The 17,884-nt window shown below is 47.9% G+C and overlaps 1 protein-coding gene across 6 annotated transcripts in view; it reads left to right on the top strand.

The window, feature by feature from the left end:
• Nucleotides 1-17,884, top strand: part of ARHGEF4 (Rho guanine nucleotide exchange factor 4) — a 206,861-nt gene that overhangs the window by 176,106 nt on the left and 12,871 nt on the right. For all 6 annotated transcript variants that reach the window (XM_079315544.1, XM_079315543.1, XM_079315545.1 and 3 more), the window contains 8 exons: nucleotides 8,412-8,591; nucleotides 11,071-11,253; nucleotides 12,222-12,401; nucleotides 13,555-13,787; nucleotides 14,847-14,976; nucleotides 15,725-15,856; nucleotides 16,758-17,001; nucleotides 17,626-17,703. In XM_079315544.1, the coding sequence (XP_079171670.1) occupies nucleotides 8,412-8,591; nucleotides 11,071-11,253; nucleotides 12,222-12,401; nucleotides 13,555-13,787; nucleotides 14,847-14,976; nucleotides 15,725-15,856; nucleotides 16,758-17,001; nucleotides 17,626-17,703 (1,360 nt within the window). The remainder of the gene's footprint in view (nucleotides 1-8,411; nucleotides 8,592-11,070; nucleotides 11,254-12,221; nucleotides 12,402-13,554; nucleotides 13,788-14,846; nucleotides 14,977-15,724; nucleotides 15,857-16,757; nucleotides 17,002-17,625; nucleotides 17,704-17,884) is intronic.

Here is a 17,884-nt window from a genome sequence, read left to right as displayed (position 1 = left end):
TCCTCAAAGAGCCAGGATGAAGCATTTATCCTCAATAAATCTGCATGTCAGAATAGCTACAGCTGAACTGGTTTGGATACATTATCCTGAGGGACCTGTAGAGCACAGTCCTCATTTTTGCAAAGATATAATGATGAAAGAGAAAGCAAAAGAGGAGGTAGATAGGAAAAATTCCAGAATTAAGTCATGAGAGAAGGGGTGGAACCAGAAGCTGTCCTGCAGAGAGAGAAAATGAGAGGAAATATCCCAAGGGAATGTGCTGGTGGGAGTGGACAGAGGAAGGGTAGTCCTGCAGCTGCAGCAGAAGGAGAATGGGGAAAGCATAAGTGACACAGAAATGTGTTAATGTAGTGTCAAATAAGATTTTCTGATGAAAATAGTTTCTACTTGGGTGTCTGAGAAATGGCAGTGTAAAAAAAGATGCAACAGCAATCACTCTTAAATGTGTGAACAACCAAACAGAAACATCCTGGGCCTTTCCATTCCCAGGCTGCACAGTTAAAATCAGGGCAGCAGAAAATGCAAAAATTGTGGTAACCAGCTTTGCTTCATCCTCTGCAGTGAGTGTAGACTTCAAAACTCTTGGTGAGGTGAAGTGAGGGATCAGGCAGTCTGACACAATTTTATCTGCAGCCAAACTGGAACCAGAAACTACAAACCTTGTAGATGTGTGAGCCCTGGGTCATAGTCTTGTTCAAACCTGAGAGTTCAACCCCAGGCCTTGCACTTTCCAGTCTTTGAAACCCAAGAAAGGAGAAGGGTGTATGGACAATTTCCAGGTGCTGTTCCAGCAGCATCTGGGCTGTTTGGGTGACTGGGACTGTGTGGCTTGGGTGAGGAGTCAGGGTTGCCAAGCTGGGAGAGAAATGAGGAGAGCTGAGCCAAAAGTTGGAGATTCTTAAACCACTTTTAAGCCTTAGATATTTCAAGTTCCTTAAGCCACTTTAAGGCTTTAGATGGGTTTAAAATGCTTAAAACACTGTAGGGCCTTAGATGAATTTAAGCTGTTTAAGCTGATTTAGAGCTTTGGAATGACTTAAGTTTTCTGTCTTTAAGGAGTTTTTGAGGTCCTTTGAGCTCTTAATTGTAAAGGGCTTTCTGGACATTTTGAGAGAGGATGTGGCACATACCTGCTCCTGTGCCCTGTGTCCAGGGACTCTTTCTCCCAGGAAATATCTGGACAGCCAGCTTACCCTGGCTGCACTTTCATCCTGCTTTCTGGAGAGAAGCAAAGCATGCCAGGAGTTAGCCATCCATGTGTAGGGGTGAATCTCTGCTCCTGGTGTACTCCTGGAGGGGGGTGGAGTGTGTGGGATCTGTTATATTGAATGTGTGAAGTGCTGGGCAGCCCCAGCCAGGAGAGGAACAGCTCTGCCCCAGGGGACATCCCAATGTCCCTGTAATTACTGTGTTGGCAACTGTTCATTTTCCACCTGAGTGACACGGGATGGAGCTGTGCCTGCCAGGTTTGCATTTTCAGGGCTTGCTGGTTTTGACAAGCATCTGTGGGTAATACAAACAGTCAGCATTTCTTTCCTTCTGTGCTTTTTACTACCCCAGTGCTCTGTGAGATAAATGTTACCACCCTAATGCCCAGGTTTGTAGGGCCAGCCAGTGACTGAGCTCAGGAGTAGAGGCAAGTTTGGCCTGGCTCTTCACCTTTTGTGCCTTCTCAGGTGTGTTTAAGATCCCTGTATCCAGACAGGATCTGTTTAAATATCCTTGAAGGACATACATCTGCTTAATCTTTTTTAAAACCACCTCTGTGTTGGGCTGTGGGGCTTCCTGTGGCACTGCTTAATGATGCACCACAGGAAAAAGGTCCTGCTTTTGTCCCAAGCTTCTTTCCTGGTGGTTTCACTGGGCACCCAGCAGCCTGGATTAGAAATAACCTTTCTGAGAACTCGTGGCCACCCTCCATCCACCTGTCTCATTGCAGCTTCAAGGTCTGTTTAGCTTGTGCTGGCCTAGAAACTCTTCCCACCTTTAATTCATGCTGCTCTTTGTGCCTTGCTGAGTTCTCTCTCTTTCTGAGTCATTCCTGATATTTGGGCTTCTGACCCTGATGGGGAGGGCTGAAGTTTTCTTAAATGGGTCTGCAAGGGCCTTTCTGAGGAGCAGCTCATTTAGACACCTGTGTCAGATGCTGTGTGTGTTACATTTGCCAGCACAGAATTTCTGTTGCCATTTTGTCCCCCTGTCACTCTGCCTTGTATCTACTTGTTTAGAAAGAATGAAAATACATTTCACTTGTACCAGAAAATAAACGTGTTATACACAGAAGTTTCAACAAATGTCCTCTGGAAAATTGTTTGACAGGTTAAATGGAAGCTGCTTTACAGCTTTACTCACTGTATATGTTACCAGCAATGTGCAGCTGTAAAAATGTGACACAAGGACAACTTGCTGCAGAGTTACTGAGAGGCTTCAGAAGGGCTTTGCTCCTGGTTTTTCCTTATTCCAAAACTTAATCACCTTAATTCCCCAAATGAGCATAGTGCCTGGACAGACAGGCCATGGGAGAGTGATGGTTGGAGTCCTGAGGGCACTGACAGGGTCCAGCTGATTTAGGTGTCCTCAGCTACAGGTGGGTGTCCCCACTCCTTCATGAGAACTTTCCTGAGTTATTTCAGCCAAAAGTAAACTGGTTGAAAGCAATTTTCAAGTTGTTTTCTTTTGCATTGTAATAATCAGCTCCCACGTTTTAGGGGAGGAGCTGGGAGGTTCTTGCACCACTCTGGGGTTTGGAGGATGGCATTTGATGGCACCCAGGGGACATACACCCCCTGCAGGCTTTCTCACACCAAACCCTTGACACACAGGTTCACTTAAAGTGAATCCCAGCTCTGCCTCCTCCACTTCCCACAAGGGCTCTTCCCTCCTGCTGCAGCTCTGGATAAAAGGAGATCTTAAAGCCTCTCCTTGCCTGCACCCTCCTCCTCCTCCCATCTGTTTAAATCACTTCTGAGGGGGAATCAGGACTCAGATGACATAAATAAAAGGGAATAATGTAATTAATGCCAGTCAGAATAGTTTTGTGGAAAATAGTTCTTACCAAATAAATGTGATGACAAATTTTGAATGTTTGGTAAATGGAGGCAGCTGTACTAGATGTCACATGAGGAGTTTAACTGCAGGCACTGATTAAAAAAGCAGCACTGTGGAATATCAGTGTAGCACACTTAGCTAGATTAAGATCTTTGTTTACTGATATTTTAGATTTGCTACGGAGAATCACTGTCAAATTCAAATATTTTGAATGGAGATCTGCAGTGCTCAGTAGATGCTCGAGAGCCCTCCAGTATTCTTAATCAGTCTCAAAAATATTCTGTTCTGAAAAAAATGCAGGCAAAAGGGCAGCAAATGCCAAGGGCATGGCTTGGCTGGGGGCAGAGTGTGGGCCTGTGAATGGAGCAGTGACACAGCTCTGCCCACGTGGGGACAGTGCCACTGTCACACTGGCAGGAGGCTTGTGCTCCCCTGGCACGTGTGGGCAGGGCACAGCAAGGAGCACTGAAGGCTTTGCTGAGCTGTGTTGGTGGTTCTGGCACCCTGCAGCCAGGCAGCAGCAAGCCCAGTCTGGCAGAGCCAGCCCAAATTCCTGCCTGGCAGGGAGGGCAGGCAGGAACCCAGGGGCTGGGTTAGCTCATCATGCTGAGATCCTGAAGGTGAACCCTTCCCTGGGGGGCCTGTGTCCCCACCAGGGGAGATGCTCTGGAAAGCCAATCCACATAACTCACTCAGACTCAGTGCCTGCTGCTCAGATGGCAGCAGCTCCGTGAGATAAATTTAATCTCTGTTGCCCATCGTTAGACAGTGAAGCTAAAAGTTTTGAGAGGAAGCAAGAGCAAGCTGTCAAGACAATTTTGAAACTATCCTGTGGGTTCAGTTCAAGGAAGAGGCCAGTTTTGGCTTCTGCCCATGTTCAGAGAAAATAAGAATTTGTCTGAATGAAGCATAACTTTGGGGCAGGTGTGTGAGTAACCATTTTTCTACTGTGCTGCACCTTGCATGAGAGAGGCAGAGGAGAAGATCTGGAAGCAAAGTGACTGCTGAAAGAAGTGTGGGAGGGCTTTGCCTCTGGGCTCAGGGCTGCTGCAGGGCTTGGATGTTTGGTGTGCTGGACCAGCTCAGCTTCAGTCTGTTACACACGAGTTCAGGGGGTCAGGCAATGAGCACAGGCTTTGTGGCAACCATTCCAGCTCACCAGGAAGGGCTGGGTTCAGGTGTTCTTTGTGGAATATGTCTGGTTTAGGGTCACAGAGCTGGAAAATAAATTCCATTCTATGGGCAGCTTCTCCCTGATCTTCCCTTTCCCCAGCTTGTTTGATGCTCCTGGGGTTTTTTGGCTCTGCATGATTCAGTGTACTTGGCATTGACAAGAGAAAGCTATACAAATTTTATTCAAATAGAAGCAAGTGGCTCAAAGATAAATATTTCCTAAAGGCATCTTCATCCCTCCTTCTGTAAATTGCTGAGATCTTCTATCTCTAATATTGCCTGGAGGTCCTGTCTGAAGGAGACCAGGACATACAAGGTAATTGTGTCAAGGTGTCCAGCCTGAGACAGGCAGGGACCAAGGAGCTGCAATGCCAACAAGCCGTGGAATGGGCCTTGACATGCCAGATCTGTTTGCCCACATGTAATGGACTTAATTTGGGGCAGCAGCCCTGGCTGTGTCTCATCCTTGGCAGCCCCAGTGTAGGCACTGCTCACAGGAGCCATGCATCAATCTTCCCTCAGTCTGTGCAGTGGGAGGAACTGCCCTGATGCCTTAGGATTTTAGCCTTTATATTTTTCAAATCCTGAACAGCATTAGTGTTTCTAACTCTAAACACCATATAAAGTGTGAGTTACTGTCTTCACATTTTGGTCACACAAAACAATCCCTCTGGGGCTGAGATCCAAGGACACTCTGCAGCTCAGGCCCCAAAAGTACAAACAGAAATGAATCAGGGGGGAGCAAACTGGGGGTAAATGATGTCCTGAAGCTGTAATTGGAGGATTAACCCCAAATATTTAAATGGACCAAACTTATATCTGTCTGAAAAACTCCTGACCATTGTCCATCTTGGGTGTAGCCTCTGACTGCCCCAGGTGTGTCTGTTGAAGGCCTTTAATAAATCCCCACTTTATTCTCTTAACCTTGTCTAGTCTCTGATCTAGGTACCACCCCAAGGCACCATCCCCAGCACCTTCCCAGTGCCTTCCCCTGGCAGCAGGGAGGGCTGGGACAGGATCTGGGGCTGCACTGGGACACAGAAAGGCCAGGGCAGGGACAGAGCTGCCCTCATTTTTCAGATTCAAAGCACCTGGGCTAGTGCTGCCTTTGGGTTGCAAATGCTGCTGTCTTCAAAGTTAAATGGTTTTCTAAACAAAGCAAAAAAGTTGATTTCTGATTGTTTTCCCCACTGCCAGCTGCAGGAGCCAGAGCAGCTGTGAGGTGGCTGGTTTGCATTCTCTTCTGACTTTTCTCTGCTGTACACTTGTTTGGGCCTCTTCAAGAACATGTGCTGAGTTGTCCTTGACATTACAAAACCAGCACAAAAATGTTGTTTCATATGGAAATTAGTAGTTGTTTTTCAAACCTTGCTTTAATTGCAAAGATCAAAGTGTGGTGAGCTGGGCCTTTTGAGCCAAGGTGAGAATTCCCTTCCATCCATGCTCCTCTGGAAGCCAGGCTGATGATGCCACCTCCAGCACATTTTGCCAAAATCCTTTTACCTGCTGGTGTGTTTTATTCCTCCTGGGGTAGGGAGAGTCCTGCCCCTCTTTCCTGAGGGAGGAAGGGACAGCTGTCCCTGCTGCAGTGACATGTGGCCCTCTAGGTGCTCCTGTTCCATGGAAATGCCAGCCCTGGCTCTGAGCTACCCCACAGTACCTGCTCTGGGAAAGGGGCTGTTTGGCTGGGTGTGCTGGGTATTTCTGTGTCAGCCTGGGAGCAGGGCTGGAAACAGTGGAAAATAACAGCACAAGGCACAGCCTGAATGGGGCAGAGAGCAGCAGAGCCCTGCCCACAGTGATCACTGAGCACTGCTCAGCATCCAGGTCTGCCCTGCACACCCTGGGGTACCAGCACAGGGGGAAGCAGGGAGGGAGGGGACCAGGCAGAGCCTGAACACGTGAAGCTGTGTTGAGTGCTGCTGTATGACATTAATTGAGATAATCCCAAGAACAGATGAAATGGTTTTTTGCTCTTATTTCAGGATTTATTCCATAAATATAATTCCTTCATTCCATATATATCATCAAACATGATGTGTGTTGTCAGTTAAACAAAACCTGGTTGTTCAGGTATATTTTATTTATTCCATGAGAACTGGCAGTGTCTTGCCCGCCTTGTGGTGTTGCCACAGTTGTGACTTCCTTTATTTTGCAAATCATATCCACAGTATGGCTGTTGCTGAATAGAGAAAATTTAAGGTATTAATATTAATGGTGAATTAAAATAGCAGCTGAGGATTCCTACTCAGCCCTGTGGCTCTCAGTGGCTGAGTAGAACCATGAGTGTATCAGCCCTGTGTGCTGTTAATGCCAGCTCAGGCTTGGTACCCTGTCTTCCCATCATTTCAGCAGGATGTGACAGCCTGGTACTGTGTGGTATTAATGCCTTCACATCACCAGCGCTCTGTTTGTGTGATCAGCTCAGTGCTAGAGGCTCTCCCTGGTAATGGCCACAGTGTGTGTGCCAGCCTGCACAATCCCTGATCCAGGAGCTGGAGCACTGATCCAGGCTGGCATATTTAAGCACAGAGAGGAGGTATTTTGTCTGAGAAACAGCCATGTTCTCTATGTGCTGCTCACAGTTTGGATGTTGCAAAGCCTGCTGGATGCCACTCTTCTGAAGGTTTAGCAGCTTCTGCCATTTCCTGAGCAACAGCCACCCCTTCCCACAGGGATGTGTAACTCAGCAGGGAGTGGCAGCAGCTGCTGTGAGCTGGTGTGGGGCCCACCTGAGTGCAGGTGAGTGCCCAGCACTGAGAGTGGGATCAGAGTATTTGATCAGCTCCCCTCCATAGGGCTGGCCAGGTGCTGCCACATTGATCCAGCCCTGCTTTCACAGAGATACACATCACTGCACTGCATCCCACCTAGCTCTGGCTACACACTGCCTGTGTAGATAAGTGGGAACCTCTCACCCTCTGCTTCCCCATCATCCTGTTATTTTTGTCAGAATGGAAACACTGCATTAAGCTGTTTCTGGTTCAGTGAAGGGGCATCTGCTATCCAAAGGCAGACTGCATTTCAATTTGCTTTCAAATGCCTTGTTAACCCTTTTCTGATTTACTCAGTTCACAATTATCCTGACATTCTTTTCCAATGTGCATCTCTGTCCTTTGTGGAGAGGCAGAAGCAGTTACCCAGAGCAGGGATGACTCTGGGTGACTGAGCAGCCCAAGGGGCGTGGGTGTCCCCTGCCCTGTGTGCTGTGGTGACATTGCTGCAGTGCTGGGACACCCCCCAGGGACAGTGGCTTTCCTACAGATTTTCACTTTCTGCTGTGTGCCTCACAGACTGTCTTCCTGTTGTCTTTCTGGAATTCATCCTTGCACCATTTTCCTGGAGGAAAATAGTCTTCACCTCCACCCCACAATAGCCAAGTCCTTTTTAGCAGAACTCCAGTATGCACTCCATCTTCTCAGGAAAATCTGATGTTCAGACAATCCCAGGTAGACTCAGGCCCTGGGAATTCTATGTGTATACTCTGTAGTTGTCGAAATACAAGGGAGACTCTGACCTGATAACCCAGTGGCATCAGCCCACAGAGACCCTGTACACAGTACCTGGCTACCCCACAGCTGAGGTGTGAATGCAGTGGCAGCAGGCTCAGCATCACTGTGCTCAGGAGCCCCTTACAGCTTCCAGACACATGGGCTTGAATTTTTAAATTGTTTTTCCTAGATTGGAGCCTCTATGGGGCATGTAGTGAATAACTGTTCCTCAGTATCCTTGCTTAAAACTCTCCAGGAGTCTTGTTTTAAGCATATTAAGTGCTATGTTTAACTACCTTAAAGGCTTCAGGCTCTACCCATTCCAGAGCAGCTCTGAGGCCTCCAAGTGCATTCTGCTCTGAAGTATGTCTCTAAATATTGATGTTCAAGGTTCTATTTCAAGGCTTTCCAAAGCAGAGCTGCCCTGGCAGCACCAGAGCATCCTCCACAAACAAGGTACCACTGAGCCTTGTTTACTGGCTGAAGCAAACCTGCAGTATGAAATACCAGCATTTATGTTTTTATGGTAGTAAATGTGGCATGTGCAAGCAATTCTGAATAAATGCTGCTGAGAGCAGGGCCAGGTGAAGCAGCTGGCCTGCACCAGCTCCTTCTTGCTCCTGGGGTGCAGAGAGAGCAGCAGGTGCCAGGGCTGGGCTCTCTGGCAGCAGGACTAACGGTGTGATGCTCTGCCCACAGCTCATCAGCGATGGCAGTGTGGTGTATGCAGAAGCCCTCTGGGACCACGTCACCATGGATGACCAGGAGCTGGGATTCAAGGCTGGAGATGTCATCGAAGTGATGGATGCCACCAACAAGGAGTGGTGGTGGGGGAGGATCCTGGACAGTGAAGGCTGGTTTCCAGCCAGCTTTGTTCGGGTAAGATCTTGGTCCTTCTTTGTGCCCTCTCCATTAGCACCAGCTCTTTGCTCTTTTTCTCCTGTTTAATGTTCTGTGCTGACTCCTAAGGACTTTCACTGCTAGAGATAGTTCAGTGTGTGTCTTGTTAGTGCCCCTCTACAAGTGGCTGCAGTACAGGGTGTCCTCCTGGCTGAGCAGCCACCAGTGTAGAGAACCCCCTCTACATGAGTAAGTCAAGGCAAGGGGTTCAGCTCCAGGAGCTTAGCTGAGCTGAGCTGTGCCAGCTGGGGAGCTGCCCTGTTTGGTGGTGTGCAGCCTGGCTCCTGCTAACCCATCTGTACATTGGCTGATTTGTGCCCAAGCACACGGCATCCACTTCCAGGAGCAAGCAGCACTCTCCTGGAGGAATCCCTGATGCAGCTGGCAGAGATCTTCCCTCCAGTGTCCACTTAACAACAGAGATGAGCACGGCACCAAAGGCACCTCTCTGCAGTTGCTGCTGGGGCCAGTGCAGTGCCACAGCCAGAGGATGCACCCAGCTGACTCACAGGCACCTTCTCAGCCCACCGAGCTGCTGGGCTGGCACACAGCACTGTGAGAGAAAAACAAAAAAATGTCTCGGCAGTCATCTGGGGCAGTCTGAGACACTCAGTGCTGGTGGGCTAAGGCTGTTCCCTGTGCTACAAAGCCCACCCAGAAGAGCTGTGCAGACCACCCCAGACAGTCCCTGCTGCACACTGCAGAAGCTTCATTTCCAGCAGAGCTTTCTGGAACACATCTGAACTCTCAGGGCAGGCAGGGGGGACACCAGCAGAGTGGGAGGGTGGTAACTGCTGTGCTGCCTGTCCTGCTGAGAGGAGAAAGGCTTTTGTCCTTTCCCCTGTGACTGTCAGTGTGGGTGTCTGCCAGCTTTCACCACCTCGGGGCAGGCTCCTCAGCGCTGCAAAGGCAATTAGGTGCCTAAGGGCAGAGATTCTCAGCCCTTTAGCTCTTTATCCAGGTCACTTCAGATCACAAGTGACCCAAAACCAGGTGAAGCATGAAAGGAGGTGACACCAGGTCATCGGGTGTTGTAGCAAAAGTCCTTGGAGAAGTGGGGCAGTTTTGAGGTGTTTTGTTATGGGTTGCAGGAGATGGTCTCAGCCGGATAATTATTACAAACAGTGAAATGTTTTGCAAGTAAAATTATCAAGACCTCAGCACTGCTTTTTTTTTTTTTTTTTTTTTTCAATGAAAACACATAAATTTTTTTCTTTCATGTTACTGCTAAATTGAGTTGTCCTGGCTGGCAAAAACTTGTCATATTATCTTAGAATAAAGCAGAGTAGTACTATGCATTAGGGATGCAGAATAAGAAAGAGGAAACAACACTTATTCAAGCATCCAGGCAAAGATTTTCTGCTAATTACCACTGGCTCTCAAGCTCACTGCAGGGAGGGCTGGTATGTCTGGAGGCTGGGTCAGACTACAAGGCTCTCACTCCGCATGAGTTTCAGGGTGTGAGGTTAGGAGTTGCCGATGTCCTGCTCACACTGAAGGAGAGTCAGGATTGCACACCTTGAGGGCTTCAGCAGTGAGTAAATGTAATCTGTGCCTGCGTTACAGGGGAAGGGTATGCATTGTCTTTTATGTGTAGGTGTATTTGTATCAGGTGGTAAGTCATAGAGCCTAGGAGAAAACTGCGTTAAAAGTTTAAAGCAGTTCTGCATCATTGTACTAAAAATTCCGATAATTATGTGTGCTGTCTTAACCTGCTGTCTTACACTCCTTCTCTGCGCTGGGATGGATCCTTTGAGTCATGTGCAGAGTATTCCCAGGGGCTCTCCGCAGAAGCGAGCTCAAGCAATTCCCCGTTCCGTGGCAGCTTTAGCTGGTCCTGTGCAGAGCAGGGAGGGCAGCACGGGTGGCTCCAGCCCGTGCTCTGTGCTCGTGCTGTGCTGCCATCTGATGGGGGACCGGAGTGCCACACAGCCCTGCCGGGCACGGCCCTTCCTCCTCCTTAGTGCCCACGGGCAGCTGCAGCTGCTTCTGCTTCAGCAATGAACTCTAAATAATCCTGGGGAAGCAGGCACATCTGTTACCGACAGCATGAGAACAATAAAGCAGATAAACCCCAACCATTTACTAGTTCTCCCCTCTCTCCCGAAGTATTCCTTCAAATATTTAGGAAAATTTCACTCTATAAACCGTTTTTGTCCTGGTTTGATATGTATTCTTCTGAAGGACTCCATATTATTGCTGTGACTTCTGTCCACAAGAAATGCCTGTTTAAAACACCCATGTCAGGGTGGGAGCAGCTGCCATGTGGCCTGAATGTACCTTCCCCAAAGTGACTGTCTGGCCTCAGTTTCCCCGGGGGAAATGTTTCCAGGCAATACACATACCCTATTCACACCTTGTCCCAGCCCAGTCCTTGCCATCCATCGACTGTCCCAAAGCTCCTTGCCAGAGCTGTGCTCAGTCATACAAGCAGTGAACATCTTGTGTGCCCTCACAGCTGCGAGTAAACCAGGATGAGCCCATGGAGGATTATCCCCTGAAGGTGGAGGGGGGCAAGGAGGACGATTCCCGACGCTTTGGGATGGGCCAGACCACCAAAGACCAAATGAGGACCAACGTCATCAATGAGATCATAAGCACAGAGAGAGACTACATCAAGCACCTGAAGGATATTTGTGAGGTAAGGAATAAGAGGGAAGAGACTGTAAGAATTTGTCTGAATGTCCCATTCTGTCCCATTCTTAGGGACCCTAAGCAGGTAACTTTTCTGCAAATGAGACTGTATTTTCATCAGTTCTGCTGAATGTCATTATATGCTCAGAAAACAGAAGACAATTCATTACAGCAAAATGCCAAATGCCTCTGCATTTGGTGCACTCACTTGTGTTCTGATTAAATGGAATTAATTGAATTTCCCAAGCCAGAGAAAAGTAAATGTCTAGGCATTGCTGTCCTCTCTAATATATGTTTTGGGGTAATATAATCAGCAACTCCAGCCTTCAGGCAAGTCATGCTCAGATCAAAACAACTGGAGGATGCTCAGCCAATTGGGGCCTTTACTGTCAAATATGCTGAATATTGTGACACCTCTTCTAAAGGAGATCCATCATGTACACTGGGGGAGTGAAGGCAGTTGGAATTTTTGCAGGAACAGAAATCTCTGCTGCAATGGCACAAAACTGTAGTGGCTCCTAGCAGAGGCAGCTGGGGCAAAGAGCTCACACTTAGAAACCAGCCTCTCCTGCTGCAGTGTCCCCCACCCCTCGGAGCTCTCCTCTGCCTGGAGTCAGGCAGCTCCTCACACAGGCACCCAAATCAGACCCACAACTGGACTTAGCTGCTCCACCAGTGCTGGGCTCAGAGCACCCCACTGCCTGCAGACACACAAAGGCTTTTTCAGCAAGAGAAAGCAGCTCTGTGACTCCTTCAGGTGTGGGCTGCAGCATCGCCCACGGCTGCCACGAGTCTGGGGTAGCTTCTGTTTCCACCATGTTGAGGGTAGCATTAGAGGAGATAATAGTTAAAGATGGGTACATCTCTGCAGGAAAGGAGTGCAGAGACCTGGTGCACACCTGACTGCAGTCCTTGAGGCTTTCTGTTGCCACGGAGCAGATGCCCAGGAAGCTTTACAATTTGGTTTTCTCCTAGGGCTACATTAAGCAGTGCCGCAAGAGAGCAGACATGTTTACTGAAGAGCAGCTGAAGATCATCTTTGGGAATATTGAGGACATCTACAGGTGCCAGAAGAAATTTGTTAAAGCACTAGAGAAGAAATTTAACAAAGACCACCCACATTTAAGTGAGGTTGGCTCGTGCTTCTTGGAATATGTAAGTAACACAACAATGCATGAACACACATAACTCTGTAGCCACTATAATCCCTGCCAGACCTTGGTACATCAGGGAAAATGCAGGAAGTAAGGAAGTAAATTTGACTGCATGGGTAGATTCATAATCCTCTGGCATTACAGTGTTCAGAAGATAAGGTGCTTTGAAAATGCTCTTTCCACGGCCACAAGAGCTGTAGGATATTTCTTTGGGAAGTGGGCAGTGGTTGGGCTTTCCTCAGCTGGTTAATAGGAGCAATATTTGAGTTTCACTGAAAGCAATTCCAGCTCTAGGAATAGGTAGGAAAAATCTATTTATAGGTTTTACATAAAATCAATAACAAAATGCAATGTACTTTATATTAACAATAGGAAGATTTTAAAATCTTGAGCAGGACGAGTTTGCAGTGATGGTATTTTCAGGTCAGTGCAGGACCAGCTGTGGCTGGTGTGGGCACTAAAAGCATTCAGCTGGTCCAGACCAGAGCATGTGGGAATGTCTGGGTCTCTCAGATGTGCTGAAGCTACAAGACACCCTGCCCCACCTCCAGCTTTAGGTGTGTGCTTGAGAGCCTGGAGAGGATACAAACCACAAACACACACAGGAGCCTGTGCCAGGGCATGCCTGAGGACCATGGGCAGTGAATGCCCCTGTCCTGTTGCAGTGGCTGGAGCTGCACCCACTTTTGGGTGGGTCACACCCCTGGAGCAGATAACCTGAAGTGTGGCTAGAGCAATTTCTCTATGGCCTTTTGCTGTCAGTTTGTGCTCTAAGGAGGCAAAGAGGATAGGATAGGATAAAGAAGGATTTATTACTCTGGGGAATTGGGGGCAAAAGACAAAAACATAAGGGTGCAACAGCCAAAATATGGGGAAGGTTCATGGGGAGGGTACAAATCATCAGCAAATTGGAGAAATTCTGAGGAGGGGTAAAGGGTAGGGTTCACAAAGGCATTGTCCTATGAGGGAGATGGGGGGAAATTGGGTCACATGGACTGATGAGATGTCCAGTTTTTAGGGGAATTCCAAGCAGGGGGTTGGCACAAAATAGGATTGACAGGTAATTCAGGGTAGATTGACAAGGTAGGTGGGAGGACATAATTTGGACTAAAGCACTAACCTGGGCAGAAGCAGAAACACAGTGTCCCTTGCAGCAAACAGAGTTTCAGATCTACTCGGAGTACTGCAACAACCACCCCAACGCGTGCATGGAGCTGTCGCGCCTCACCAAGGTCAACAAGTACGTGTACTTCTTCGAGGCCTGCCGCCTCCTGCAGAAGATGATTGACATCTCCCTGGATGGCTTCCTGCTCACCCCCGTGCAGAAAATCTGCAAATACCCCCTGCAGCTGGCAGAGCTGCTCAAGTACACCAACCCCCAGCACAGGTGGGACACTGAGCGGGGAGGGAAGGGGCTCCTGCTGAATCCTGTCACAGATCGAGAGTTACAAGATTCACTTCATAATGACCCTTTTCTATTTTATTTGGCTCATGTAGCTATGATACCAGCACATGGAGCTACCCGATTCTGGTGGTGGTGCTGAGAACTTTGCCTCCAAAAGCATTGGTTGAATATATCCCAAAATCTCCATACAGCTACACTTCAGTGGGAAGCTGTGCCCTGCAGCAGTCAAGCCAGGCACACTTGGTGCCCTGCCAGTGCCAGCTCCAAATCCATGGCTCACTTTCAGGGTGAAGACACTGCCTTTGGCTCAAAAAACTGCTACTTAATTAAGTATCTGAAAACATGAAAAATCTGTATGAAAGTGCTGATATTGGTCCATTGTGGTTTGACTTAATTTCACCTTCCTAATTGCAGCCCTGGTATTTCCCAGAATGGTTTTAAGCATGTCTTGTTAAATCTCTAAGCATGCTGTCTGGAGCTGACCTCAGAGCAGAAAGCTCCTTAAGGAAGTGCACAGATGTTTAGAGAGTTGCCTTAGAGCCAAGTTGTGCAGCTCAGCTCTGAACTCAGCAGAAGTAGCTGGTGGCCACAGATGGTGTGTGGGGGAGTGCAGATCAGCTTCTGTCCTACTCTGCCAGATAAACCATCAGCTCTGTTTGAAACAAGCCAGTTACTGTTGAACTGCTTCACCTCTGCACCACAGACCAGTCCCTCATGGGCACAGCAGCGCTGTGAATGTGTTGTATTGTGATGAAAGAAAATTAGAACCTGGAGATTCTTCCTGAAATTTGTGTTTACAGCTCTATAGGTAAATTTGATTATTGACCCCCTTTCCTTCCCTAGAGGTGGCCTAGATTTGTTCCCAGACCATAATTTGTGCCTCAAAACCAACGAGTGTCTGAGAAGCTGTCACAGGAGCAGGTGTCTGATGCTGGGACGGGAACTGCTGGTTCCATCCCCAGCTCTGTGGCAGGCTGCTCTCAGGAGGGCAGGCTCAGCCCCATGGGCCATGCTGCCCAGCCTAACACTGCCCCCCTGCAGGGATTTCAAGGACGTGGAGGCGGCCCTGAACGCCATGAAGAACGTGGCGCGGCTCATCAACGAGCGGAAGCGGCGCCTGGAGAACATCGACAAGATCGCCCAGTGGCAGAGCTCCATCGAGGACTGGGAGGTGGGACTCACCTGCCCCGGGGGTCCCAGCAGCACCTTCCCCTGCAGTGACACCTCATGCACAGCCCCACCTCACTCTCTGCCACCTTGGTGGACAGTCTTGTTTTGTTTTTTTGTGTAAACAGCTATGGCTAGACCAGCTGCATTTGCATGCTCCTTAGATTTTTGCTTCCTTGTTTTTCCTTGCAGAATGAAATCACCATGTTGGTTAGTGAAATTCTGTTATTTTTATCTTGCTCTCCATTTTGTCTTGAGTGACTTCAAACTCTCAAGATGAGCAGAATTGCCCCTTAATTAAAAAGTCAGGTTATTGTTGCAGAAAGCCCAGGTTATTGTTGCAGAAAGCCAAGTTCTGGCATAGTGACAGAGGAAACCAGGGTTCCCTGTGGACTCATTAAAAAAAACCTGCTACACAAAAGAAACAAAATACTAATTTTCTAAATCCAAGACTCAATAAACCCACACTGTCTCCCTGCCCAAGGATGTTAGGTTGAATTTTTGGCTCCCTGCTTATGTCTCCTTTATGTTTTGGATGGAGCAGCTTTCCTGAGCAGACTCTCTGTAAAAAGAGATTCTTAAAAATATAACCTGCAATTGTTCTAATCAAATTAATTTCCCATTCCCTGGGTGCCAAGGACTGTCCTCCAGCACAGAGGCTCTCTCATTCCCATATGAGTTCTGGCAGCAGGAATTCAGGCCCCCTCTTTTATGTGAGGCTGAGACCAACCTGTTCTTTGTGCTGTTCTCAGGGAGAAGATGTCCTAGTCAGAAGCTCAGAACTCATCTATTCTGGGGAATTAGCCAAAATCTCCCACCCTCAAGCCAAGAGCCAACAGAGGATGTTCTTCCTCTTCGATCACCAGCTTGTCTGCTGCAAGAAGGTAACCCATGAATGCTGGTTACTGCTGTGCTGATGGATTTAAGGGAGATCCCTCTCCACCCCTTTGTTTCCTTAATTTTTCCTGGCCTCATGTGTTCCTGGCACTGAGCCTCCTCTGTGCATTCTTTGCAGTCTTTTCTCTGAGGTCCTGGGGTGTTCTGTGCACCTGAGCACAGCCATCAGCTACTGCCTATTTCTCACTGAAAAAGAGGAAAGCATTGCACTGCCTCTGGGGTTAGTTTGGGGTTATTCTATACAACTCAGCCATGAGTACTGCCACACAAGTTCTTTTAACTACCTTGTTTTTCAATTGAACTTCCACCTTAGTGTTATAATCAGAAAAAAATGCAGATCTGATTAACAACCATGGGCCTTGGCAGTCAGTAAAGCCATGTTAAGAGTATATGTAAGGTTTTAGGTACAGCTCATGCTGTTTTTTCATAAGCTGAGTACTAAAAGAAATCTTCTCTCTTGGAGCCAATGAATGGAATTTCAGAACTGAATGTGCCAATTTTTTTTTGCATATTCCACGGCATGCAGGTAGCTCCAAGTGACTTAGGCATGAAAAACCCTGTTCTCAAAGTTACTTTTCATTGTCAACAAAAAACCAAGTGTTAATTAGTATTATTTTTGCTTTTTAACTGGAATGTAAGGATTCAAATAGTGGTTTTTGTTAGAGGATTTTGGATCATGTGTAATACCCAAACCAGACACCAGCCTGTCCTGACCCCAGTGCCAGAACCAGCCATAGGTTCCCAGCATTGCCCACAGCAGCTCAGCACTGCAGTTCACAGACTCAAATCCAGGATTCATTTCTTTCACAGGACTGTAATGACAGCAGGAAGGTTAAATACTCCATCATATCCAAGAAACAGCAACATCTGTTGTGATGTGTCTTGCAGGACCTTCTGCGCAGGGACATCTTGTACTACAAGAGTCGGATCAACATGGATGACATGGAAATACTGGATGTAGAAGATGGGAAAGACAAGGACTTCAATATCAGTGTGAAAAATGCATTTAAGCTGCACTGCAGAGACACTGAGGAAGTCCATTTATTCTGTGCAAAAAAGCCTGAGCAGAAACAGCGCTGGCTGAAGGCATTTGAAAATGAAAGGAGGCAGGTGCAGCTCGACCAGGAGACAGGTATGGAAAGAGCAATGCTGGGAGATTGGTGTTTTTTCTATAAAATTTGTTTTTGTTTTTAGTCTTTTTTTTACCCATTGGCTAATGCCTGAGGAGTGAAAGGTTGGGGGAACCAGTCCATGCTCCAGGGCAGCTCTGGGCTGCTGAATTCAGAATTCACATTCTGAATGAATCTGTGCAATCAAAAAACTGCAAACCACCATAAACCATCACTGCATTGTGTCCTCAGGGAAGCTGATGTGTCTTAAGGAGTTCCAGCAGGGCTGACAAAATAGTCAATACATTACACACAGGGTCCAGAACAGTATAGAACAGGTTCAGTCAAGGGTTCTCACCCTCTGTACAAGAGGGTTGGTGTTGTTTTGTCCAAATCCTTCTTAACTCAGCCTAGTGTGATCTAAGATTTCAGCCACCACTGGCCTGGCCTGGCTTCCCCCAGTGCAGCATGGGCTGAGGGGCAGGCAGCAAACCCAGCTTGGGGGGATTGTGCAGCACAGAGTGAGCTGTGTCCCCCCAGCCTTGGCAGTAACTGTGGCCTCTCCCCTCAGGCATTTGCCTGCTCCATCTTCTCCTGAGGTACCAAATGATGATCTGCTGCTGACAGAAACCTGCTTTATCTTCCAGGTTTTTCCATCACAGAGGTGCAGAAAAAGCAGGCAATGCTGAATGCCAGCAAACAGCACCATGCTGGGAAGCCCAAGGGTGAGTCACACCTGAACACAGGAACAGTTTGGGGGGGGAGGGGGCTCTGTGTTTACTACATGGGAGAGGTTTCAATGAAGTGGCATTAACAAACTCTTGAGAAGGCCAGATGGTGACAATTTGCACTCTACTTCCTGGCAGATTCAGATGGCTGGAGTCAGGAGACTATTCCTAACTCCAG

This window comes from Erithacus rubecula (assembly GCF_903797595.1).
Source record: "Erithacus rubecula genome assembly, chromosome: 11".
Classification (NCBI taxonomy): Eukaryota; Metazoa; Chordata; class Aves; order Passeriformes; family Muscicapidae; genus Erithacus; species Erithacus rubecula.
Note: the sequence above shows the minus strand (reverse complement) of the source record. Positions and strands in the feature narration are given on the sequence as shown.